At 35.7% G+C, this 24,378-nt stretch overlaps 6 protein-coding genes and 1 pseudogene across 6 annotated transcripts; 2 read left to right on the top strand and 5 right to left on the bottom strand.

Annotated features, from left to right (window-relative positions):
* The first annotated feature begins 4,866 nt into the window (after nucleotides 1–4,866).
* LOC141653221 (large ribosomal subunit protein eL34-like) lies at nucleotides 4,867–7,135 on the top strand. Its single transcript, XM_074460911.1, has 4 exons — nucleotides 4,867–5,099; nucleotides 5,983–6,062; nucleotides 6,606–6,715; nucleotides 6,848–7,135. Exons 1-4 carry the CDS (start codon nucleotides 5,021–5,023, stop codon nucleotides 6,939–6,941), a joined length of 363 nt encoding a protein of 120 aa, XP_074317012.1. The 5' UTR covers nucleotides 4,867–5,020; the 3' UTR covers nucleotides 6,942–7,135.
* A 244-nt stretch (nucleotides 7,136–7,379) lies between these two features.
* Nucleotides 7,380–8,685, bottom strand: LOC141651222 (glutathione S-transferase U9-like; annotated as a pseudogene).
* Nucleotides 8,686–9,376: 691 nt separating this feature from the next.
* On the top strand, nucleotides 9,377–11,105 carry LOC141653216 (glutathione S-transferase U9-like). Its single transcript, XM_074460905.1, has 2 exons — nucleotides 9,377–10,435; nucleotides 10,541–11,105. Exons 1-2 carry the CDS (start codon nucleotides 10,118–10,120, stop codon nucleotides 10,910–10,912), a joined length of 690 nt encoding a protein of 229 aa, XP_074317006.1. The 5' UTR covers nucleotides 9,377–10,117; the 3' UTR covers nucleotides 10,913–11,105.
* Nucleotides 11,106–11,293: 188 nt separating this feature from the next.
* Nucleotides 11,294–12,336, bottom strand: LOC141653219 (glutathione S-transferase U9-like). The gene is made up of 2 exons (XM_074460909.1): nucleotides 12,019–12,336; nucleotides 11,294–11,930 (listed from the first exon to the last, which is right to left on the bottom strand). The coding sequence occupies exons 1-2, from the start codon at nucleotides 12,334–12,336 to the stop codon at nucleotides 11,559–11,561; spliced, it is 690 nt and encodes a 229-aa protein (XP_074317010.1). The 3' UTR covers nucleotides 11,294–11,558.
* A 902-nt stretch (nucleotides 12,337–13,238) lies between these two features.
* LOC141653218 (glutathione S-transferase U9-like) lies at nucleotides 13,239–14,181 on the bottom strand. The gene is made up of 2 exons (XM_074460907.1): nucleotides 13,827–14,181; nucleotides 13,239–13,723 (listed from the first exon to the last, which is right to left on the bottom strand). Exons 1-2 carry the CDS (start codon nucleotides 14,142–14,144, stop codon nucleotides 13,352–13,354), a joined length of 690 nt encoding a protein of 229 aa, XP_074317008.1. The 5' UTR covers nucleotides 14,145–14,181; the 3' UTR covers nucleotides 13,239–13,351.
* Nucleotides 14,182–15,548: 1,367 nt separating this feature from the next.
* On the bottom strand, nucleotides 15,549–16,473 carry LOC141653220 (glutathione S-transferase U9-like). Its single transcript, XM_074460910.1, has 2 exons — nucleotides 16,125–16,473; nucleotides 15,549–15,920 (listed from the first exon to the last, which is right to left on the bottom strand). The coding sequence occupies exons 1-2, from the start codon at nucleotides 16,440–16,442 to the stop codon at nucleotides 15,549–15,551; spliced, it is 690 nt and encodes a 229-aa protein (XP_074317011.1). The 5' UTR covers nucleotides 16,443–16,473.
* A 5,325-nt stretch (nucleotides 16,474–21,798) lies between these two features.
* On the bottom strand, nucleotides 21,799–23,321 carry LOC141651221 (uncharacterized). Its single transcript, XM_074458941.1, has 2 exons — nucleotides 22,554–23,321; nucleotides 21,799–22,404 (listed from the first exon to the last, which is right to left on the bottom strand). The coding sequence occupies exons 1-2, from the start codon at nucleotides 23,319–23,321 to the stop codon at nucleotides 21,799–21,801; spliced, it is 1,374 nt and encodes a 457-aa protein (XP_074315042.1).
* Between the last annotated feature and the right edge of the window lie 1,057 nt (nucleotides 23,322–24,378).

The following is a 24,378-nucleotide window of genomic DNA, read 5'->3' as shown; positions in this document are numbered from 1 at the left end:
TTTAAAACAATGGATCATCTTGAAACAAATCAAGAAAAACCCAGTAACAAAATATCAATTCAAAGCAAATCCCTTAATCTGATTCAAACAAACGCATTATTATTAACACAACTAAACCATTATAATAACACACATATAGCATTAGAGTAACATAACACCATTCTTCCATTATCGCAATTCGTCATTGAGTAACACAATTATATCGTTACAATAACATACTTAAACCATTATAATAACACACATATAGCATTAAAGTAATGTAACACCATTCTTCCATTACAAAGAAATTTGTCATTGAGTAACACGCTTATATCGTTACAATAACACACTTAAACTATTATAATAACACACATATAGCATTAGAGTAACAGAGAGTTACAAATTGCTAAACTCAAGCCTTGTTGGATGAGGTAATGGGAATGACAAATGATTGTTATTGTGAGAAATGTGTACGGAATATTATTGTACTCAGTAGTTATGTAGGGAGTAAACAAAATCAAAGTGAAATAGGAAAATATTGTAATAATCGCACGCATATTATTCACGCTTTCTCCTTGCTCAATTGTGCCATCAATGCGAATCATTTTCCAGTTGAAAATCTCTAAAAGCAAGAAAGAATTGAGAAGAAACACAATATGTTAGTGTTAATATGAATCAAGCTAAACCTAGAATTACAGAAAACTGACAAATTGTTCGAATTGAATCAAAAGAATCTTGAATTTATGCAGATTATATTATAAATTTCAATAAAGTAGCAATTGATAAGTTATCCAGTTGACATCAAATAACTTTTCACAATTGTTATTGGTTTCCTTACCATTTCGCACAAAATAACACGGCTAATTACACAGAGAAGAGGAATTAAGTAAAAACATTAAACTGTGAGCAATAATTGCCGAAGAATTACTAAAAATTAATCATAAATCAATAAAAATCAAATAGAATAGATACGATTAGAAATTCCGCGCACAATACTCGCAAATCTAAATCGCAATTAAGTTAGGGTTTCAACATCTAAGCATAACTGAAACAACAAATTGAAATGAAAATAAAAAAGATAGAAAGGAGAATCATGACAAATCTCACCGTAAATACGAACAAAACAAGGAACTGCAATTTGAGAATGAAATTGAGAGCCAAATTGAAGATCAAAGTAGTGCTTTGGCAAGAATATTACGAGAGGATTTAGAAACAAAAAGTTGATGAGAGAGAATATTTGTGATAAGGATATGACGGAAAAGGAGGAATATGGTAGTTTTATTACTCCATTGTGATTTTACGCTTTTACCCTTACTAATACACGCTGTGCTCAGCCGTTGATCTCACCAGATCTGACGGTGTAGAATGGTAGGACGGACTCACCCTAAGAAGCTAGACTCAATGGATCCTAACTCTATATACATATATATATATATATATATATATATATATATAGTGTTGAGATCAAATGAGTCCCCTCCCTAAGTGTGAGTCCATAAGTCCTCTTTAGGGCCATTGGATGAGGGAGATGGATGGTTGAGATTAGAAGGAAAAAAAGGTGATTAATTAGCCAATTTAACACTTTCTCACTCTACCTTCACTAATCCACCTAATTAAAAACTAATTTACTATATATAATTTATTTTCATACTCACTTATCTCTCCTCTCACACAATTTCACTCATTTTATCTCTCAAAAACCTCTCTTCCCACAAAAACCAAAAAAATTCAAAATCCAAAAAATCAAAAATTTTCCCTCCTTAAACCGCCTGCCACCAGTCCCACCACCCTACAACAACCCCACCGACACCATCATCCCCCACAGCTACCACCACACACCCACACCCACCACCACCCTCCCCAACACCACTCACCTCCTCCGCCTCCCTCCTCCCTCATATTTCTGCCACCTCCCTCGACAAACACCAACCCACCCCTCACGCAGCCACCACCACCCACGCATCCCACCACCTCCTCACAGCCACCTCTTCCACGCAGCCACCACCCCCACGACCACAACTACCTCCTCCCCCACGCAGCCACCACCTCCACGACCATAACCTCCGCCTGCCTCACCAACGACCTCCACCACCACGACGACCACCTTCTCCCTGATCTGCCACCTTACACCACGAACCCGACATCAACCCGCCATGCACAACCACCAACAACCCGACACCGCCTTGTTTTTTGTTTTTTATTTTTTGTTTTGTTTTTTTGTTTGTGTTTCTTTTGTGTTTATCAGTGGGTTGTTTGGTTGTTTTGTTTGTTTTATTTTTTGTTTTGTTTTATGTTTTTGTTATTTATTTTGTGTCTTTTATTTTGGTTGTTTTGTTTGTTTGTTTTATTTTTTGTTTTGTTTTATGTTTTTGTTATTTATTTTGTGTCTTTTATTTCGTTTTTTTAATTTTATTTGTTTAAATTTACATATTGTGTGCTAAAAATTCTGCCTCTAATGATTTCAAAATTCAAATTTTGAAAATCCCGCCTCTAATGTTTTATGTCATATTTTTGTCCCTCCGTCTGTTTGTGTCATATTTGTTTGTTTTGGTTTGTAGATGAATAACACGCTTTTTGTTCTTTCAAGATCTCGTCTTTTTCTCTTACTTTTGTTAAGTTCGCTTTTTTTCGTTAGAATTACACTTTTTTTCGTTAAAATTACACTTTTTTTCGTTAGAATTACACTTTTTCTCGCTAGAATTACACTTTTTCCTCATTAAAATTACACTTTTTCTCGTTAAAATTATACTTTTTCTCGCTAGAATAACACTTGTTTCGGCTAAAATTACACTTTTGTTGTTAGAATTACACTTTTTTCTATTAGAATTACACTTTTTTTGTTGTTAGAATTACACTTTTTTTGTTAGAATAACACTTTTTCGGCTAAAATTACACTTTTTGTTGTTAGAATTACACTTTTTCTCGTTAGAATTGCATTTTTTCTTGTTAAAATTACACTTTTCTTCATTAAAATTACACTTTTTTCTGTTAAAATTACACTTTTTTCTATTAGAATTACACTTTTTCTGTTAGAATTACACTTTTTGTTAGAATTACACCTTTTTCTGTTAGAATTACACTTTTTTCTGTTAGAATTACACTTTTTTTCGTTAGAATTACACTTTTTGTTAGAATTACACTTTTTGTTGTTAGAATTACACTTTTTTCTGTTAGAATTACACTTTTTTCTGTTAAAATTACACTTTTTCTATTGGACTAATGTTACACTCTCAATGGACTTGGTCATATTCTCATATTCTCATCGGACTAATGTTACACTCTCAATGGACTAAAATTACATTCTCAGTGGACTGAAATTATACTTTTCTGGACTAAAATTACACTCTCATTGGACTGAAATTACATTTGCCTGGACTAAAAAAATACTTTCCTGGACTAAAATAACACTCTCATTGGACTGAAATTACACTTTCCTTGACTAAAATAACACTTTTTGTCGTTAAAATAACACTCGAAAAATGCTAAAATTACAATAAGTTGTGATAAAATTACAAAAAATTAAAACATTCCTTAAAATTACACTTTTTGCTGTTAGAATTACACTCGTAAAATCCTAAAATGTCGAAAACTTGTCTCGAAAAAAAAAACGAAACAGGAAAAATGTTAACAAAATTTTCATAAACTTCAAAATTTTTTCCGTTGAAATTTCAAAATAAAATCCGTCAAACCGCAATTTTTTCCGTTGAAATTACACTTTTTTCCGTTGAAATTACACTTTTAAAACAGTGAAAGTGTAGTAACATTTGTATAAAAGTTTCAGTCCAAAAAAAAAAATTATGCTCAAAAATTTTTTTTTGTGTATAATTAATCCATTAGTGAATGTATAATTAAAGCTAGAGAGATAAAATGGATTAATTAGTGTATAGGAAACTCATTAGTGTTAAGTATACTTTTTTGCTTTCAATCTCAACCATCCTTAGTGGAAGATCTAAGGGATGTAGAGAGGACTTATGGACTCAAACATTTTGGTGGACTCATAAGAACTTTACTCTATATATATATATATATATATAAGTATTTGAATAATTGAATAATTGAATATGAGTAATTGAGTAATATTGTAAGATAAGTATTTACTAGATTAGTTGAAGAGTTGGATTGTTTTGTGGAAAAATGAATTCGAATGAATGGGTATTTATAGAGTTAGGAATTGTATAAAAAAAGAAAAGAAAACGAAGAGGAAGACCAACTGTCCCGTGCTCAACAGATTTTAACGGTCAAATTTGTGCCAATCCTCGGGGTCGTGCCTGGCGGAGCTCATGCCACTCGTGCTTCACACACATCGTGGCTTGTTATGATCCCACCGTGCCTACCCCGTGTCGGCGCGCACCGTTCCTCGTGCTCGTGCTGAGCGGGGCCGCATATGTGTGTGCTGTGCTCAAGATTTGTGTCGGGTATGGGCAAGAAATGCCTGCTCACCCTTTAATTAGACCCGACAAAATTGACCCGACCCGACACTCGAACTTGACCCGAAGCCAATTGACTCGACTCGGTATAACCCGACCTAAATGTTTATTATTGCAAACTTATTATTAATGTTGTCAACAATAACACGACACGAAAACACGATATGAACCCGACACAAAATTAACAGGTATAGGTTGAGGCTCAATGATCGACACGAATCGACATGATTATTTAAGTGGGTTGGGTTTGGATTGAAGAGTTTATGACCCGTTTATATGTGACACGACACACCCGACAATACTGGTTTGTCAAACCTATTGATTATTATCCACAAATAACGATACTAGCTGGACCTGAAAATGACCAAAGAAATAACCTGGCCCAACCCAACGCAAAATGAGCCGATCCGAACCCGAGAAAAGGAAAGAAAAGAGAAGGGATATCGAGTTATCGACCGTTGAAATATTAAGATGTGTTTATCATACGCCGTTGGATTTAGGTCTCAATAAAAATTAGGGTTTATAATCAACGCCTCCTTCAACCATCAAAAACCCCTAATTGCAGCTCAATTTAGAGAGAGTGCGAGAGATTAATTTCAATCGATTTGGGAAAAATGGTGCAACGTCTCACTTATCGCAGGCGACATAGTTATGCCACCAAATCCAATCAACATCGCATCGTCAAAACACCTGGTATTGCATTTTACAATCAACTTTTATCCTTGTGATTTCCCCCTTTTCTGATTTCTGGGCTGTACAAGAATTGATATTTGGAATTTAAAGTTGCATAATTAGATTTGTAGTAGTTGTACATTTTTGATGGATAAATATTGTGATTAGTTTTTAAATATAGGGTTTGTGATTAATTTTAAGATTTGGGATTTGCTGGTATTGTTTAGAATTGAATTTTGTTGTTGTGCAATTTGATTGATAAGTTGATACAATGTTATTCTTTTAGTTGCGATGTGTAGATTGCAATATTTAATTTTTCCTGTTGATGGAAATTATAGTTTATGTTTATGATTGATTTAATTCTTTGGAATTTGTAAGTAAATGTTAGTCTTGTTTTTATTGACATGTTGATTGAGGACATTGAATTTTTTAAATGTTATCTAGATTGTTAGTCTTGTGTGAACCCAATTTATGTGTACAACCATGTTGTTAACTCATTTACAGATTGGGTTTATGACATAAAACAAGGCCGTTGTTGTACGAATGCTCCGGTCTTATTCGGGTTTTTGGGTTATCTGAATAGTGATGGCAGATGCGTAGCCAAAGATGATATCTTTTCTAGTTCTGAGTCTGGGGTATGAGAAATTCAAGTTGCATTGTTACGCTAGATCGATGTTTTGTTTTACTGGTTTGTGCTTGCATATAATTGATCGTTTTCGGTAACTGGCATCATAACTGGCAAGAGTTGATTCATTTGTTGTTTAAGTTACTTGTCTTGTGGGTTATATGTTGCTATGATTTTGGTGTACATTTTGGTTTAAGTTGGTGGTTTGAAATGTTTGAACGTAAAAATTTGTTGAAAATGGGAGATAAGTAATGTTGGTTTGGTTGTGATGACTTTAAGGTGGTCGATTGGTGTACCAGACTACAAAGAAGAGAGCAAGCGGTCCAAAATGCCCTGTAACTGGAAAGAGAATCCAAGGGGTACGTCTTTTTCCATTGTTTCAAGTCCATTTTAGTGGGAACTTGTAGGGCATGTTTTGTTTACAAAATGCAGTGGATTTAGGGCTTGTTTGATAACAACATGGTGATCACTTGATAACAGAAGTGCTCGAAAAACTCAATTATAGGACCAAATTGAACCAATGTTTTTTTGTTATTCCGAAATGTTCAAACAAAATGGATGTAGAAAACTAATGGTTTTTTTCCTTGAAAAATTATAGACCTGTATTTTTTCCGTCTTTGTTATCAGTTTGAGGTGTTGGTCGATAAATTCTCGACTTGAATTGACGTCTTTGTTATTAGCATATAATTTGATGTCAATGTTAAATTGTAAAAGTGTTTTCTACAAAATGAAGCATATATTGCCCGTGAAAATGTAAATCCTGCATGTTTTGGATCATTAGGATTATTTTTGACTTCAGAAAACAAAATCAGAGAGATTTACAGTGAGATGAAGTTAGTGTTGTGTAGGTTACTCGATAGGTGTACTTATCCTATTGTTATGTTTTGGACACCTTTCAACAGATTCCTCACTTGAGGCCTACCGAGTACAAGAGAAGCAGACTACCGAGAAACAGGCGTACTGTGAACCGTCCCTATGGCGGTGTTCTATCTGGAGGGGCTGTTCGTGAAAGGTTTGTTCTTGACTTCTCTACTTGCTATGTTAATCAGCATTCTTCTCACACTATTGTCTTTTGCAGTCATTGATTCTTGTTTCATCAGTTCTGATGCCCGTAATCTATTCTATGCTCTTGTCATTTATGCAGGATTATCCGAGCTTTTTTGATTGAAGAGCAGAAGATAGTGAAGAAGGTTTTGAAGATCCAGAAGACCAAAGAAAAGCAGGCTGCTAGAAGCTAGACTGTCAGTGATCTTATGCCTTGTCAAACTTAGTTTTCCAGATGAATTTTTGCTTTTAATGCCGGATTTTTTCTAGGAAGAGTGCTTTTATAGCTTGTACTGCTTATTACTACTGCGAGGTACTCCATAATTGCTTGCAGTTTGAATGAGATTTTTTGTTTTCATGCTTATTGCCATTTACTTCTTTTATTTTAGATCCTGGGCTTGCTTACCTCGAATTCATTTTTTTTTTTTTAGAAACTCACTTTAAAATTTATTTTTACCCGTTCATGCGGAGTACCGACACATTTAGCCTATAGTTTCTAATTTTTGTAAAATCGAACTTCCATGAACATATTACAATCATCAAGAACAATGCACAATTTTAGTTTCATATCCAAAACAGCACTGGTCATATTTTAAATTAAGGATGTACGGATAATAATTAGGAATTGTTGGTTAAGCTTTGGGTGGGATGTGTTATTTTCGAATAAACTGAAGAGATTCAACCAATTTCGGAATTGAGGGGGTCACTTGTTTCACTTCTGGAACTTGTTGCAGTGCTTTGACCCATGAAACCAACAATGGGAACCTCTCTATTGTTAGAAACTGTTTCCCAAGGAATTCCTCAATAGCTTCAAGTGTTCCAAAGTGGGAGTAGAACACGATATCCAAGTATCCTGGTTTCTCTTCATGGAAAGGCGGAACACCATTCGGGAATATCTCCTTCATACCTTCTTCTGCCACATCCATCTTTTCTAGCAGCTCCTTTTCCGCCTTCATTTGTGCTTCGCCTTGTGTCATGAGGGTTCTTAGTATTTTCTCAAATAACTGCTTTCATCATATACATTAGATACTCAAACCTATTGAAACTTTAAAGACTGCCGTGCTACTGTGATTTTGACTGCTTATATACCACTTCCTCTGATTCCTAAGAATCGGATGGAGTATAAGATAGAGCTCTCAAGTAGGTTAGCTTTGGTCGAGTTAATATGGGTCGGGTTAAAATGTGACATCAGGATTTCTTATTCTGGTTAAATATGCGCTGCGTGCCTGTGTCAATACTATTTTGTGCTTGGGTAGGGTAGGAATGCGAGTTAATATACAGTGAGTGGGAAAGACCTGTCAACATGCTTGTTGGGTTTTGATGTCAACCCTAATTATGTGGGTCATTTTGAATTTTGAGTTTGACTCATCTTTTATAACTGTGGTTCATGACCCTGAAAAACCGGGTCATCTTGAATCAGAGTGTGATTACTGATTAGTCTACCACAGGATTGATTATCTTGTGTTGAAAACAATTTTGGTATATTAGAAATATAAGTAGGTCAGAAACCTTACCGAGGTAAAAAAGGCAGCCCAGAAGCGATGTTTTGCCCTTAGGTAGGGATCTTTGGGTAGGAGATGAGGAGGATCGGTCCAAACCTCATCAATATATTCAAGGATAACCAGTGACTCTGCAATTGGCTTTCCATTATGAACAAGTACTGGCACTTCCTTGTGCACAGGATTGTATTTGAGTAGTAATTCACTTTTATTGGAATGACCTTCCTCTATGTACTCGAACACTACGCCTTTAACGGTAAGGGCGAGTGTTGCCCTCATCGTAAAAGGGCTTGCCCAGAATCCATGCAACTTAACTGAGACCTCTTCGCCCATGGATACTAAGGACAATATGGCAAGCAATGTGTTTTGTTTTTGTTGATAATACAAGCTTTATATGATGCTCCAATGGTGTATAATAATCTAGAGATAAATAAGATAATCACCACTAAAAACATTAGATGTTTTAAATAATTCAAGTTGTAATGTGACCTCATTCGTTACGTTAGATGTTAGGACATCCACCAATGGAGTGTCTGTCAACTGTGTTAAGTTGTGTTTATAATAATCTGAAGTGACTGTACAACAGCTTTCAGACTGTTTCAATGGACGCCCTCTATTGTAAGAATTCATCATAGGATCCGATCTTGTTGGAGAGCATAAGAAATATTTCCGGAGAATCATAAAAAAAATGCGTCGTAAAATGGATGGACCCTGTGCCTCAGTCTTTAATCCTTGTTCTTCCACAATCATCTTTTCGAGCAAATTCGTCTTGTATCTTCATTTGTTCACCTTCTGTCGCCAGGGTTTGCCTCATTGTACCGAATATCTGCCCATGTCAGTAAATTGGGTAGCTCCTAGGATTTAAATCAATAACAGAGTATTTCCGAGTCATGAGTTGATAAATCATGAGTACGGCTCCATCACCTGATACATCAGGTTAGATACTATTGTGTTTTAGAATAAAGGTAGAGCAGGTTCCATAATCCTTGGTCCTTACCAATGGTGAAAAAGGTGATCCAGAAGCGTTGTTTTGCCCTGAGGTAGAAATCCTCAGGAAGAAGATGACGAGGCTCGGTCCAAGCTACATTGATCAGAACATTAGAAAACTTAAAAAAACGGAGTTTCAAAAGAAAAAGTCTAGAGAGTCACTTGAGTTTTTCCATTCTTTTTGAGCAAAGAGCTAAGGTAACTCCTAAAAATAAAGTTATTAGAGGACCTCGTTTCAAAAAAATACGACGTTTAGGGAGCCAAGCTGCTAACCCAGCCAAGGACACAGCGTTCCTGCTGCAGCTGCACGAGCACTTCCCGCTTCTCTTTCCGACTTAAGAAATCTGTATTCTTTTCAGGAAACCTTTCCTTCCTGAGGTGCAATCTCTGCATTCCCTGGTAGGCGACTAGGCGGTAGGTAGGCAAGGGAAAAAAGAAAAAAGCGAAAGTTTTGACGACGCTCCTACTTCTCTCCCTAACTCTTTCGATATTATCTTCTCACGGATTTACAAACTCAATAGATATTACCATTTTCATTTACGATTATGCGAGGCAAAATAATTGTGAATATTCTTCAGAAGGTAGATAGCATTGCGCGTTCATCACACCGTCTCTACGAGCTCATGAAAGCGATGAGCTCATAAAAGATGCTGCTTTATCCATTATTAAAAGTTGGTCAATACAGTCTAGCATCAGAGTACTTCTGTACTTGTATATTATATCATGGATGACTGATTCTTTGTTTCGACATCATTCTTTCATTATTTTTTTCCTATAGTTTGTACTTATCTCGAAAATTCCGTGTCATTCAAGCATTATATAAAGCAAATAATATCACCAAAGAAAACCAAACACACTGATTAAAAACACTATCAATAATACTCATGACAGAGGAGAGCTCAGTTAAGTTGCATGGATCTTGGGCAAGCCCTTTCGCTATGAGGGCACTACTCGCCCTCAAAGTTAAGGGAATCGATTTTGAGTACATCGAGGAAGATTTGTCTAATAAGAGTGAGTCACTACTCAAATATAATCCAGTGTACAAGAAAGTACCTGTACTTGTTCATAATGGAAAGCCGATTTCAGAGTCCTTGGTTGTCCTTGAATATATTGACGAGGTTTGGACTGACCCTCCTCATCTCCTTCCCAAGGATCCCTACCTCAGGGCAAAACATCGCTTCTGGGCTGCCTTTTTTGAACCGGTAAGGAATTTGCTCTACCGTTATTTCAGAACACGATGATCTCATAGTAGATCTGTCAATATATAACCCGACTAACAAACTGTCTAATGTCTATGATGTGGCCAGTTACTTGAGACAATATTTAAAACCTTAATGACAGAAGGCGAAGCACAAAAGACGACGCTAGACGAATTGCTGGAAAAGATGGATGTGGCAGAACAAGGATTGAAGGAGATATTCCCGAATGGTGTTCCGTCTTTTCAGGAACAGAAGCCAGGATACTTGGATATAGTGTTCTACTCTCTCTACGGAATACATGAAGCTGCTGACGAAATGATTGGGACGAAGTTTCTGACCGTAGAAAGGTTTCCACTGTTACTTTCATGGGTTACTGCATTAAAACAAGTTCCTGAAGTGAATCAAGTGACACCATCAATTCCTAAATTGGTTGGATTTCTTCACTTCCTTCGACAACGATCTGCCCCAACCAAGGCTTAATCACCACATATCTATCTTAATTATCAAACTTTGCATTTCCTGAATGTAAACTGTCAACATTACTGTTATGTAATATAGAATAAAGTTCACACTGTTCTTTATGAGTAGAATGTGTCTATTACAGTAATCGAGTCAGACTGTTTCAAAACGCTTTACTCCATTTCGAATATGTTCAGGTTAACAACGTTCTGGGTTAAAACGAAATGGGAGTCATGATCACGAATTGCTCAAAAAAGAAGCCTTAAAGCAAGAATCATATACTATCTCCGTCTCAATTATTTGTCTGCCTTTTCAATACTTTGCGAGGAGTATTTTAATCAAAGGTAAACAAATGAGAGTCAGTGACGAACATGTCATGCATATTAAGCAGCCTTTATTTGGTCCAAGATGAAGTGATGAATATGTCGCCTTATTTGCGGGTTATTACATGTTCAACTCATCTGTCAGCATGACACAACTCGCACAAAATTTAGGATTGGCCTTCACCCGAGTTAGACACAAACATTTCAGCCTGAATATGGCCTCAAACATGAATGGAGGGATATTTGTTGAGACGGTTTCATTTAAACTGGATTACCGTGGTAACAGTGTATAGTTTTATTTTTACAGTGTTGACAGTGTACATTCAGGAAATATAAAGTGGTGATTAAGCCTTGGGAGGAATATATTTTTGTTTGATGAATTGCAGAAATGCAACCAATTTCGGAACTGGTGGTATCACTTGATTCACTTCAGGAACTTGTTTCAGTGCACTAATCCATGAAACTAACAGTGGGAATCTCTCTACTGTCATAAACTTTTCCTCAAAGAATTCCTCTGCAGCTTCATGTGTTCCAAACACCGAGTGTAATACAATATCCAGGTATCCCGGCTTCTGTTCCTGAAAACAAGGAACACCATTTGGGAATATCTCCTTCAATCCCTGTTCTGCCACATCCATCTTTTCAACCAATTCATCTAGTACCTTCTTTCGTTCTTCGCCTTCTTTTGCCAGGGTTTGCCTCATTGTATCGAATATCTGCCCACGTCAATAACATTGGAATGCTACTAAGGTTAGATACTATTGTGTTTAGGAATAAAGGTTGAGCAGGTTCGTTAATCCTTACCAGTGTGAAAAAGGTGATCCAGAAGCGATGTTTTGCTCTGAGGTAGGGATCCTTAGGAAGGAGATGAGGAGGGTCGGTCCAAACTTCATCGATATAATCAAGTATAACCAACGACTCTGCAACTGGCTTTCCATTATGAACAAGTACAGGTACTTTCTTGTGCACTGGATTATATTTCAATAGTAACTCACTCTTATTAGACAGATCTTCCTCTATGTAATCAAACTCTATGCCCTTCACTTTGAGGGCGAGTATCGCCCTCATAGCCGAAGGGCATGCCCAAAATCCATGCAACTTAACTGAGCTCTCTTCAGTCATGAATTCTATTGACAGTATTTTCAATTAATGTGTTTGGTTTTATTTTCAGTCATGAATTCTATTGACAGTATTTTCAATTAATGTGTTTGGTTTTATTTGGTTAAATGGCAGATAAAAATTTAGTGATAATTGCAAATATTATACTCCTATGCTAGAGTTTATTGAGCATTGACTAACCATTAATGATGACATTGATTTGGAGACCCTAACTAACAATTGTCATTAAACAAATAAACTAGTTAATCACCATTTTTATTTCCAATAATTGATGCTTAACTACATGACATCCCAACCCTTAGTTCCTTTAGTTTATTACTTGCTAAATTTATTTTATTTCTCTTTTTATTAGTAGTTTAGAAACCACAAAGAAATTGCTTAATTTGACTTAACGACCGCGAAAACCGATAGATAATCCTAACCTTCTTGTGGCTTCGAACCTCAAATGCGCAACGGCAACCCGTGCGCTTCTGATGTAATATTTAAAGCTTTTCACGCCTGGATCTTTTATTGACTTTGTTCAATCTCTTTGTGTTGCTAACACATGGGTAAGACTGGTACATTTGAACTGCATACCCCGCAATTTGCAGGAGCCATTGAGGCACTAGGTTAATGTTGTTGTTTCTTTTGTCATTGGTGTGATGAACATATAATGTACATAACCCTTAATTTGGTCCAAGATAAAGTGGGGAACATGTCATTTACTATGTCCCTTTGTTTTGTCCTGAAAATGCATTACCAATTTATCATCATCAGAACTTGGATTTGTTATTTGTTTAAAACTCTGCGTTTTGTTTATGGTTTCAAATGGTACCTGAGAAAACAGCTTCTTTTTTGTGCAATATACAGAGTTATTTCGCTCATATAGATTTAGTGAATTCTCTTCGTCCCAATCATCTGTTTAACTTTGATAAAAAAACTCGTCACAAAGAATTGAAAAGGGAGTACATAACAATAATGTTGACAGTGAACATACAGGACATGCAAAGCTGAGATAATTAAGATAGATATGTGATGATTAAGCCTTTGGTGAGACGGATCGTTGTCGAATGGAGTGAAGAAGTCCAACAAATTTAGGAATTGATGGTGTCACTTGGTTCACTTCAGGAACTTGTTTTAATGCATTAACCCATGAAACTAACAGTGGATACCTTTCTTCTGTCAGAAACTTCGTCCCAATCATTTCGTCAGCAGCTTCATGTGTTCCATAGAGAGAGTAGAACACTATATCCAAGTTTCCTGGCTTCTGTTCCTGAAAAGGCGGAACACCATTCGGGAATATCTCCTTCAGTCCATTTTCTGCCACATCCATCTTTTCGAGCAATTCACCTAACACTGTCTTTTGTGCTTCGCCTTCTGTCACTAAGGTATTGTACATTGGCTCAAATAACTGGCCACATCATAGACATCAGACAGTTTGTGAGTCGGGTTATATATTGACAGGTCTACAGTATGCGATTATAATGTTCTGAAAGGTAGAGCAAATTCCTTACCGGTTCAAAAAAGGCAGCCCAGAAGCGATGTTTTGCCCTGAGGTAAGGATCGTTCGGAAGGAGATGAGGAGGGTCGGTCCAAACATCGTCAATATATTCAAGGATAACCAAGGACTCTGAAATCGGCTTTCCATTGTGAACAAGTACAGGTACTTTCTTGTACACTGGATTATATTTGAGTAGTAACTCACTCTTATTTGACAGAACTTCCTCAATGTACTCAAAGTCGATGCCCTTGAGTTTGAGGGCAAGTACTGCCCTCATAACGTAAGGGCTTGCCCAAAATCCATGCAACTTAACTGAGGTCTCCTCTGTCATGAGTATTATTGATAGTATTTTTAATTGGCGTGTTTGGTTTTTGTTGATGACAGTATTTTCTTTATATAATGCTTGAATGACAAAAAATTAAAGAGCGATAAATTATAGGAAAAAAATAATGAAAGAATCAGTCCATCCATGATATAATATACTAGTACTCTTATGCTAGAGTGCATTGACCAACCTTTAATGATAGATTTAGTTGTGAGCTCATCGCTTACATGAGCTCGTAGAGAGGGTGGGTTGAACGTGCAAAGCGATCTACCGTCTGAAGAGAATTCACATTATTTATTTTGCCTCGCAAAAACGGTCAAATGAAAATGACAAAATAAATGTTATCTATTGAGTAGTGATTGATAAATCGGTGAGAAGATAATATCGAAAGAGATAGGAAGAGAAGTAGGAGCGTCATCAAAACAAAGACTTATTCGTATAAAACTCTGTTTTGTTTAAGGTGTCAAATGGTTCCAATCAATGTAGCTTTCGGACGGTTGTACAAGATATATGGCAATGGACAGAGACTTGTTCAACTTTGGTACGGCTGTACAAGATAACAGTTACACACTTGTTTCCAATTTCTAGAGAGGTTTTAACTTAGTGATTGAAACGGCGGTTCAATGGACATTAAGTTTTAATGCCGGCTCCTTATCTATTCTATGCTCTTGTCATTTTGCAGGATAATCCGAGCTTTTTTCACTGAAGCGCAGAAGATACTGAAGAAGGTTTTGAAGATTCGGAAGGCCTAAGAAAAAAAGGCTGCTTTGAGCTTGACTGTCAGTCATCTTACGCACTTTCGAACTTAGTTTTCCCCGTGAATTTAATTTTAAAGCCGGATATTTTAGCAAGGATTCTTTTAGAGAAGTTTGAATCGGAATTTTTGTTTCATGTTTGACTCTTAGCTAGCCCCAAGATTTTAAGACCTGTTGTTGCACTGGTGATTCGAAATGACCTTCACCTGACTCTAATAGGTAAACAAATAATTGAGATGGAGATTGTAAACGATTCTTGCATTAGGGCTTATATTTTCAGCAATTTGTGATAATGATTCCATTCTGTTTTAACCGGACTCTAATAGGTTGACCTTCACCTGTGTTAGACCTGAATATTAATAGGAATATTTATAATAGTTGGGCCTCAACCATCACCTTAAGGTTTTGGTTGAGATGGTTCATCTATCAAATATGACGTAACCCAAATTAACCCGTTCCAACTAGTTGTTAACCTGAACATATTCGAAATGGAGTGGAGCGTTTTAAAACGGTCTAACTAGATTACTGTAATATACTCGGATACTCTGCACATTTTATTCATGAAGAACAATGGAAACTTTTATTCTATTGTACATAACAACAATGTTGACAGTGTACATTCAGAAGTTGAGATAATTAAAATAGTATGTGGTGATTAAGCCTTTGGTGGGGCGGATCGTTGTCGAATGAAGTGAAGAAATCCAACCAATTTAGGAATTGGTGGTGTCACTTGATTCACTTCAGGAACTTGTTTAAGTGCATTAACCCATGAAACTAACAGTGGATACCTTTCTACTGTCAGAAACTTCTTCCCAAATATTTCTTCAGCAGCTTCATGTGTTCCAAAGAGAGAATAGAACATTATATCCAAGTATCCTGGCTTCTGTTCCTCAAAAGGCGCAACACCATTCGGGAATATCTCCTTCAATCCTTGTTCTGCCACATCCATCTTTTCCAGCAATTCGTTTACCACTGTCTTTTGTGCTTCACCGTCTGTCACTAGGGTTTTCATCATCGTCTCAAATAACTGCCGACATCATAGACATTAGCTATATCATACTTCGAATAATAAGTTAAGATATACTCCTTCTATCCCAGTCAATAATTTGCGATTGCTTTATTTTTTAAATGATTGACTAGGACAGAGGGAGTATCATATACGGCTTCGTGAAAAAAGTAGGTCAGGTCAGGTTGATGAGTTGGGTCATATAAATATTGACAGGTTCCTTACCGGTGCAAAAAAAGAAATCCAGAAGCGATGTTTTGCCCTGAGATAGGGATCCTTAGGAAGGAGATGAGGAGCATCGGTCCAAACCTCGTCAATATATTCAAGGATAACCAACGACTCTGAAATCGGCTTTCCATTATGAACAAGTACAGGTACTTTCTTGTACACTGGATTATATTTGAGTAGTAAGTCACTCTTATTAGACAGATCTTCCTCGATATACTCAAAGTCGATTCCCTTAACTTTGAGGGCGAGTACTGCCCTCATAGCGAAAGGGCTTGCCCAAAATCCATGCAACTTAACTGAGCTCTGTTCAGTCATGTGTATTATCGACAGTATTTTAATCAGTGTGTTTGCTTTTGTTTGATGATAGTGCTTGCCTTAATGCCTTATATAGTGCTTGAATGGCTTATAAAAATTTCGAGATAATTGCAGATTACAGATAAAAATAATGAAAGAATGATGTTTAAACAAAGAATCAGTCTTGGTCCAGCCATGATATAATATACTAGTGATCTTATGCTAGAGTGTATTGACCAACCTTTAATGACGGATCTTGTTGTAATTTGTTAATAATAATGTAGACTAGATTTTGTGCCCGTGCGTTGCACGGGTTTCAAATTTGTCCTTCCTCTTATTGTTTAGATTTCATGCCCGTGTGATGCACGGTATTAAATAATGTCGTCTCATAATATAAGAACCTATTAGTTTGATTATGATGGCAACTATGTAGGATAAAACATAAAATACTTTGGATATCTATAATTATTTATATATTGTGTTAGAATTTGTGTGTACTAAGATAAAATGTGATAGAATTCGAGGTGTCTAGCTAATTTGTTTATGCATTCATTTAAAATATATTTGAATGAGTAAATGAATCACGACATGAATTTTGGTTCAGTATTTGTCATTAGATAGCAATATGCCATAGATAGCGACTACCAATTGATTCTTTGTTCGGGTTAAATCGTTCGATGGACAAATTTGGCAGAGAAGATGCCCTTATTAAGTAAAATGATATTTGTTTTTACAATAGTATACTAATTTTTATCAACAGTAGGATTCTACTTATGAATATTTATATCATAAATGATTATTTTGAATAAGAGAAAGTATGGTTATATACTTATATGCTAGAAGTTTCGGTTGATTAAAATTAAAGTGGAAGGAACATAATTGAACAAGCAATCGTAAATTGATCACCGTTTGACATGCAGTTGGAGTATTTGCTCACTAAGCCCTTGATGAAAGGTTTATCAAATACTATCTTTCGGTTATAGCTAAAAACAGGCCTTTGCATCGTGCAGCTAGAGGAGCTACACATAGGATAGCTTCATTATTGTTAGAAAAAGGGCTTTCAGCCGATTTCCGAACCAATTTCAAATCCCCGCATATTTGTATGAAGAATGCGCTTCCACTCAATATTGCACTCGAATACAGCCAGTATGTATTATCTTTGTTGTCATTATGCGGGTGATAATGAGCTTAATCTTCTTCATTACAGTAATACTTTTGCACTTTTTTGCAGACCAATTAGTTGTTCATATATTCAAGGAGTATATAAATAAATAAAATTAAAGTTATCTGAACCTTTGTTTGATAATTATCTCTACTTTCTAATATTATCTAGTTTAATAAAATATTTGTCAATTATAAAAGTCTATTTATAGTGTAACTTAATAACATAGATAGTCTATCCTTTGAATTAAATAAGGTTATTTTCTACTTATTTTTTTTTTTATTTGATTTGATAATAATTACTATATAATTGTTGGGACTTTAATATGGGTTTTTACAATATTTGTGTGAAAACTAAAAGGAAACAAAAAACTTTGGTTAGAATACTTTAGAATAAATGTAAAAAAAATATGAAAGTACACAAATTATGTTGAACACTTACCATTACTTCTATAATATTAATCCTTATGTCAAGGTGTTTACAATTAAAATAGGAACTTGTTATTCTCTCAATCGCTTCTTCTAATACAATTTGTACCTGCACCATGATTTTGTATGAGAAACATTATTATACGGAGTAATAAAAGTTTGAAAAACTACCAAAATCATATATATTATAATCTACATGCATGAAACAATACAAAATAAGAAACAATACAAAATAAAAAAACAATGCAAAATAATTGTGTTAAAACGTGAAAAGGTTATTTGAGGGAAAAGAGATGAGACACTATATATATACTTTTCGTTTTGTGTGGAAATAATTTTTTGTAGTGTTTGTGTTAGAGCAAAACAATGAAATACTCCATTATGTGTAGAGATAAAGTTTTGGCAACTAACACAATGACGTAGGATTGCATAGTTGATTTGAAAAGCCTATAGAATTCCAATTTGTTAAGTACTCAAGTATCACGTAAAAACCAACAATATAAACAGGATAAAAATTTTATTAACCCGATTAAATTAGTTTTGTAAGATAGAATTTGCATAAATATTGGGATAATTATACATAATAGTATTATTTTAAATAAAAATTAATTAGGTAATTTTAAAAAGTTGGAGTCTCTAGAATTGCCTGAAAAAAGCCTCTTTTATATATATACTAGATACTAGATTTAATACCCGTGCGATGCACGGGCCATTTGTAATATTTTGTTATATAAACCGCATGTAAACGTTGCATTAGAGAAAATCATTACAATTTTCAAGTCTCTTTCTAGAAAAGGCTCAATCCAAACTCATACCTCCATGTTGTTTAAACTAATAAGCATCCTAATACTCCCTCTGTCCCGGTCATTTGTTGTCCTTTTCCATTTTGGGGTGTCTCAATCATTTGTTGTCCTTTCTATTTTAGGATTGCATTTGATGAACAATTTGATCATTCATACTCAATTTCATCCACATGTCATTTAGTAATTGGTCATTTCCTCTTTCCTTGGTCTTTGTGCCAAAACGAAAGGACAACAAATGACCGGGACGGAGGGAGTACATTTTATCGAGAGAGTTAATGCAGTGTGATGCACGAGTCATTTGTTATAGTATGTTATATAAATGGCGGGAAACCCATGAGCACTTAGATCGGCTGGCAAGGGGTTGTTCTAACTTAACCAGAGGTCTCGTGTTCGAGCCCTGGGAACGCAACAGTGTTAAAACTCATGAGAGAGAGCTTTACCGCCCTAGTGGTCCTACCCGGCTCGAATCCGGATTAAACCGGATGATTTACACCAAAAAAAAAAAAAATGACGGGTAAACGTTGATTGCATTAGAGAAAATCATTACAAAATTCCCTTTCTAGAAGAAGCTTAATCTGAATCGAAGCACACATGCTAATTAAACTACGCATTCAAATACATTTTATCGAGAGAGATGAACAATTGAAGAAAATTAAGGTTTTTCTACATAGAATCATCTTTTTTTTTTTTTTTTTTTTTTTTTTTTTAATGTACGTGGTATCCCTTCTTTTAAAACAACATCAATGTAACCATGAGTTATTATAAGTAACCAATTAATGTAACCCTTAGGACTCTCTTGGAACCCAAATTCTTATTTCAGACGGGTTATTTTCCGTCTGAAATAATAAGACGGACCAAATGTCACATTTTTTTAATAGAATGTAACCATTTAATGACAAAATATAATTCTATAGTAGATTTAATACACTTATAATATACGGACCTTAGTAATGTCTTAATCTAGTCATTAGGCTATGTAGGGGATCAATTACCACTTTGACACATTACAATCGCCCATACCTTATTCAAATGTTAAATTTGGGCATTGTTATTAGAATCTCGATTCAATTCTAGTCTTTTGTACTCTTGTCATATTGCGTGGTACTCCGTGTTAAACTATTTACTCTATACTTTGCGTAATTGTCATATGAATAATCGTGAACCCCACTTTTCAAATCAGGCCATTCTTTATTTTAAAACTTTCATTTAATTTCATTTAGTCATAGTTTAATGTTTATTTACATTATCTTTCGTATGACTTTGGCTATACAAATCATGCTACTCTTTCTTTTATGCATTGATCAATGATTTTATATGTTATGTAATTATTATTTGCATTGATCAGTGATTTTATATGATGTTACGTAATTAACTATTTATTTTTCTGACTACTTAATTTTTATTTTATAGTATTTTTCTTTTGGTAGAAGGTGAGATCACGAGCAAGCACAATTATTACATTGTAACAATTTTAGTCGTAATGGGACTCTAACTAACCGCTTATCTTTATAAAATATTTTAATCAAAGATAAATAAACGATCGAGACAAAGAGATTATTTGAGAAGTCGTACGTTTTATCATTGATACGCTAGTCAATGATTTTTGAATAAGATCTTAAAAACAACTTGAGAAATTATGAGTGTAACAATGAAATCTCTCTTCTGAAACGTTAATTGTGAGATATTTCCTTGTCCATTAAAAAGCTATAAATTAAAAACACTCCATTTAGTATTGTACCTGAAATTTTCAATCAAATTGCACCATTAGTATTGGCTTAAAAACAATATGAAGGTATGATACATCATAATAAGCAAAATAGTTATTAGCAAACAATTAGAATACACATCAATATCACAAAAAAAAGTTCATCTAGCATATAGAAAAAAGGAAATCAGTAAAAGTTAAAATAGAAAGATAGCAAGTTGGATCTAGTCTCTATTTATATACAATGCTAAACAGATGTTTGTTATTTGACAGGCATGTGGAGATGAAATTCGATCGTTATAGAAACACAAACACCTTCTTTTTTCTTTTTTTTTTTTTTCTATCTATTATAATTTTATGAAATACTTCTAAACTTTTACTATAAATTTAAAATACTAATACCTTATGAAGTTCAACGTACATTAGGGTTAGACCATAAAGATTGCAGCTCTGTATTTGATTTCGGCATACTTTATGCCAATTTCACCCAACCTTTGTTTACAATATCTGCAAGAAATTAATTAAAGTTAGTGATCATATTAAATTAGTATATTAGAAACAAAGAGGTTAAAGAATCTTTACTACGAAAATCTAAAGGAAGCAATCCGAAGCAATATCATACACAATAAGAAAAGTAACAAAAATAATAAACAAAAAAATAGAATAGAATAAATATGTATGGCAGCAAAAAGAGGAAATAAGTTTTCTTTTATATAGAGAATTAAGGTGAACAATTTCACCTAAAATACTATCACCAAAGGCAATTTGATTACGTTGAAGCTAAGAGTTGGATTACTGTTACAATTCATATACTCAAAAAATTTAGTCAAATTTATAATTAGCTTAATATAATTATCTGTAAGTGAGTTTATTAATAAAATTAAAATAGCGTTTTAAGAAATTTGGAGACTCTGTAATCGCTCGAAAAAAGCTTCCTTTAATAATATAGATAGATATTGATTACAAGTCTGCTCTCAATAAAGCAGCATCGTTTATGAGCTCATCGCTTACATGAGCTCGCAGGCAGGAGGGTGTGGTGAATGCGCAAAGGCGCAAAACTATTTACATTTTCTTTAATCTTCTCAATTTACAATTACTCCCTCCATTATTTTATACTATATGTCATTCTACTTCTCTCTTCAATATCTCTTAAAATATATAAGTTAATAATATGAAATATATACTCTTTTGAAAGCAAATTTTATGACGAATCTGATGATATAATTTTCATATTTTTTCTAGAGTATTTTTTTTTTTTGGCAGCTGAAAAGAAAGGTTCCTAGTGCAAACTCATGGCTTGTTTTGCCAAGTCATGAGCTCTGCTGTTTCGATTCCTGCGAACATAACTAAAACAAAAACAATGAAAGGTAGATGAAAGAGAAGTGATGTCCTCCAAGATGCCCGTAATATGATGATGCTTGGTTGCCTTCCCCATCCATTGAGTCAAAAGTTGAAGACAATCAAAGGAGACTTCAAGATGCAGAATGCTAGCCTGCCGTGCCCAACCAATGGCCTCCTTAATACCTAATGCTTCCGCTTGAATTGACGATTCAGCCCGGCCACGCTTAAATCCTTCAAATCTGATTTCGCCTTCCGCCCCAAGAACGACCCATCCAAATCCCTCAAGGAACGAGTCATTCCAGCTGGCGTCAACATAGATTCGCACCATGGAACAGGAGGATGAGTAACAACCAATAGTGTAAAAAGGCCGCCCCCTACGGAGCATTTGAAGATCAAGTTCATTATCCGTCAGATTATCCTGGTCAACAGTCGCATAGCCCGGCGGATATAAAGGGTCATTGGTGATCCTACTAATGGCCTGAAGAACATCCGTAATCTTCTGGCGAGTCTTGGAGAAAAAAGCTTCGGGGTGAAAGGTATCACCCTAAACACAATGTCGTTCCTTAAGTTCCAGAGACTAGCCAAGATCGCAAGAAAGTGGATAACAAGTGTAACCCCATCCTCCAAGTTGGACAAATAAAGGATCTAATTGACAATCCAGGTTCGAACGTCAAGAAAGGGGAATTGGCCTACATTGATGCCCAACACCGATCCAGCCCAAATCCGTGAGCTAATAGCACAGTCACGGAAAAGGTGGTCAAGTGTCTCTAAGGAGTCTCCATCAGTGCCACAAAAAGCACAAGATGAAGCCCAAGCTAAATCTCTTTTAACAAACTCACTTCCTACCGGAAGCGAGCTAGTAATAATTTTCCAGAGCAGAATTTTCCAAGTTTGGGGGCCTGGGAGATGCCATAATTTTTTCCTACAGAAAAGTTTCCAATCCGCGTGGACCCGTTCTTTATCCTTGCTGGACCCATGCTCATTGAAGTACTCTTGGAAGATAATACCATACCCACTCTTGACAGTGTATACGGCACTGCTAGTGAACGGCCAAAAGATCTCATCCCGCGTTTGAGAGTCAAGAAGAGGGATGGCAAGAATCTGATTCACACTTTCTTCCGCAAAAAGCAAACGGATTAGGCTTTCATTCCACCCACCATTATTAAAGCAAATGTCTTTAACCCGGAGGTCTTTTAAGAAAGTAAAACTCTCATCAAGTAGGCAGTCCTTTGGCTCAGGAGATCGTTCGTTTACCCACTTTTTGTCCCACACATTTAGATTGGAATCAATCCCTGGTTTCCAGCCAATATGCTCTCTAATAAGCTTTAGGCCATGCATGATGCTTCGTGCCCCCCAGGAAAGGGATTTCCTACTACATAGCCATCTATGATTCTCAAAACCCAAAGATCCCATGAGTTTCTCTCGGAATATCAAACAGAACAGTGATTTCTCATTTGACATTAGCCTCCACGCATGTATTGCCAATAAAGCCTGATTGAGGCAATCCACATTGTGAATACCAAGGCCCCCTTCACGTTTCGGTAGACTGGTGAAATTTCTACTACACCAGTGAAGACATTTACCTGATTTACCTCCGGCCCACCAAAATTGCGACAAGAGAGCATTAATCTTCTTGGTCACACTTACCGGTATTTTAAAGACCGATAGATAGAAAATGGAGAGATTTGAGAGGACAAAAGAGATTAAGGTAAGTCTCCCTGCTGGAGAAAGAAAGATCCCAGTTGAAAGTCAAAGACTTGTCCCGTAAAACGAAAACGTCATATATAAAATAATGGAGGGAGTATTAGAAAAGAGAGTATTCACATTTATTTTAATCCGCATAATCATCAATGAAAATTGCAAAATAAATGTTAATTACGGAGTAGTATTTAAGAAACCCGTGAGAAGATAGTATCAAAAGAGCTAAGAAGAGAAGTAGGAGCGTCATCAAAACTTCACTTATTCTTTAGAAACTCTGTTTTGTGTAAGGTTTCAATTTTCAAATGGTTCCAATCAATGTAGCTTTCATTGAAGAGCAGAAGATACTGAAGCAAGTTTTAAAGATTCGGAAGGCCTGAGAAAAGCAGGCTGCTTTGAGCTTAACTGTCACTGATCTTATGCCTTTTCGAGCATGGTTTTCTCTAAATTCCTCCCTCAAATTTTTTTTTCGTCCCTTTCTCAATGGCCACCTCCGGTGTTACCTTCCCCAATCCTCATGACACTAACACTCCCTTCATCCTCGTCAACTTCTCAAGTTGTACTCAACTCATCTCTCAAACTTATCAATCCTGGAAAACTCAAGTCAGTGATATTCTCTTTGGCTTCGATCTGCTGAAATTTGTCAATGGTACCTATCCCTTGCCTCCTGAAACTCTTACTGCGGCTGATTCTAAAGTCACGGCCAACCCCGCTCATGCCTCGTGGAAGCGACAAGATAGCCTCCTCAAGGGCTCTCTCCTTGGCACTCTTCACCCGTCCATCATGCCTTTGGTACTTAAAGCCACCACCTCTCGCGAGG

This window comes from Silene latifolia, chromosome 4 (genome assembly GCF_048544455.1).
Source record: "Silene latifolia isolate original U9 population chromosome 4, ASM4854445v1, whole genome shotgun sequence".
Lineage (NCBI taxonomy): Eukaryota > Viridiplantae > Streptophyta > Magnoliopsida > Caryophyllales > Caryophyllaceae > Silene > Silene latifolia.
Note: the sequence above shows the minus strand (reverse complement) of the source record. Positions and strands in the feature narration are given on the sequence as shown.

Coding starts and splice junctions, on each gene's coding strand:
- LOC141653221 (XM_074460911.1), top strand. CDS start 5,021: ATGGTGCAACGTCTCACTTATCGCAGGCGACATAGTTATGCCACCAAA. Junction 5,100..5,982: donor TCGCATCGTCAAAACACCTG/GTATTGCATTTT, acceptor GATGACTTTAAG/GTGGTCGATTGGTGTACCAG. Junction 6,716..6,847: donor GGAGGGGCTGTTCGTGAAAG/GTTTGTTCTTGA, acceptor TCATTTATGCAG/GATTATCCGAGCTTTTTTGA.
- LOC141653216 (XM_074460905.1), top strand. CDS start 10,118: ATGACAGAGGAGAGCTCAGTTAAGTTGCATGGATCTTGGGCAAGCCCT. Junction 10,436..10,540: donor GGGCTGCCTTTTTTGAACCG/GTAAGGAATTTG, acceptor TGATGTGGCCAG/TTACTTGAGACAATATTTAA.
- LOC141653219 (XM_074460909.1), bottom strand. CDS start 12,336: ATGACTGAAGAGAGCTCAGTTAAGTTGCATGGATTTTGGGCATGCCCT. Junction 11,931..12,018: donor GGATCACCTTTTTCACACTG/GTAAGGATTAAC, acceptor TGACGTGGGCAG/ATATTCGATACAATGAGGCA.
- LOC141653218 (XM_074460907.1), bottom strand. CDS start 14,144: ATGACAGAGGAGACCTCAGTTAAGTTGCATGGATTTTGGGCAAGCCCT. Junction 13,724..13,826: donor GGGCTGCCTTTTTTGAACCG/GTAAGGAATTTG, acceptor TGATGTGGCCAG/TTATTTGAGCCAATGTACAA.
- LOC141653220 (XM_074460910.1), bottom strand. CDS start 16,442: ATGACTGAACAGAGCTCAGTTAAGTTGCATGGATTTTGGGCAAGCCCT. Junction 15,921..16,124: donor GGATTTCTTTTTTTGCACCG/GTAAGGAACCTG, acceptor TGATGTCGGCAG/TTATTTGAGACGATGATGAA.
- LOC141651221 (XM_074458941.1), bottom strand. CDS start 23,321: ATGTCAAATGAGAAATCACTGTTCTGTTTGATATTCCGAGAGAAACTC. Junction 22,405..22,553: donor GATCGGTGTTGGGCATCAAT/GTAGGCCAATTC, acceptor CATTGTGTTTAG/GGTGATACCTTTCACCCCGA.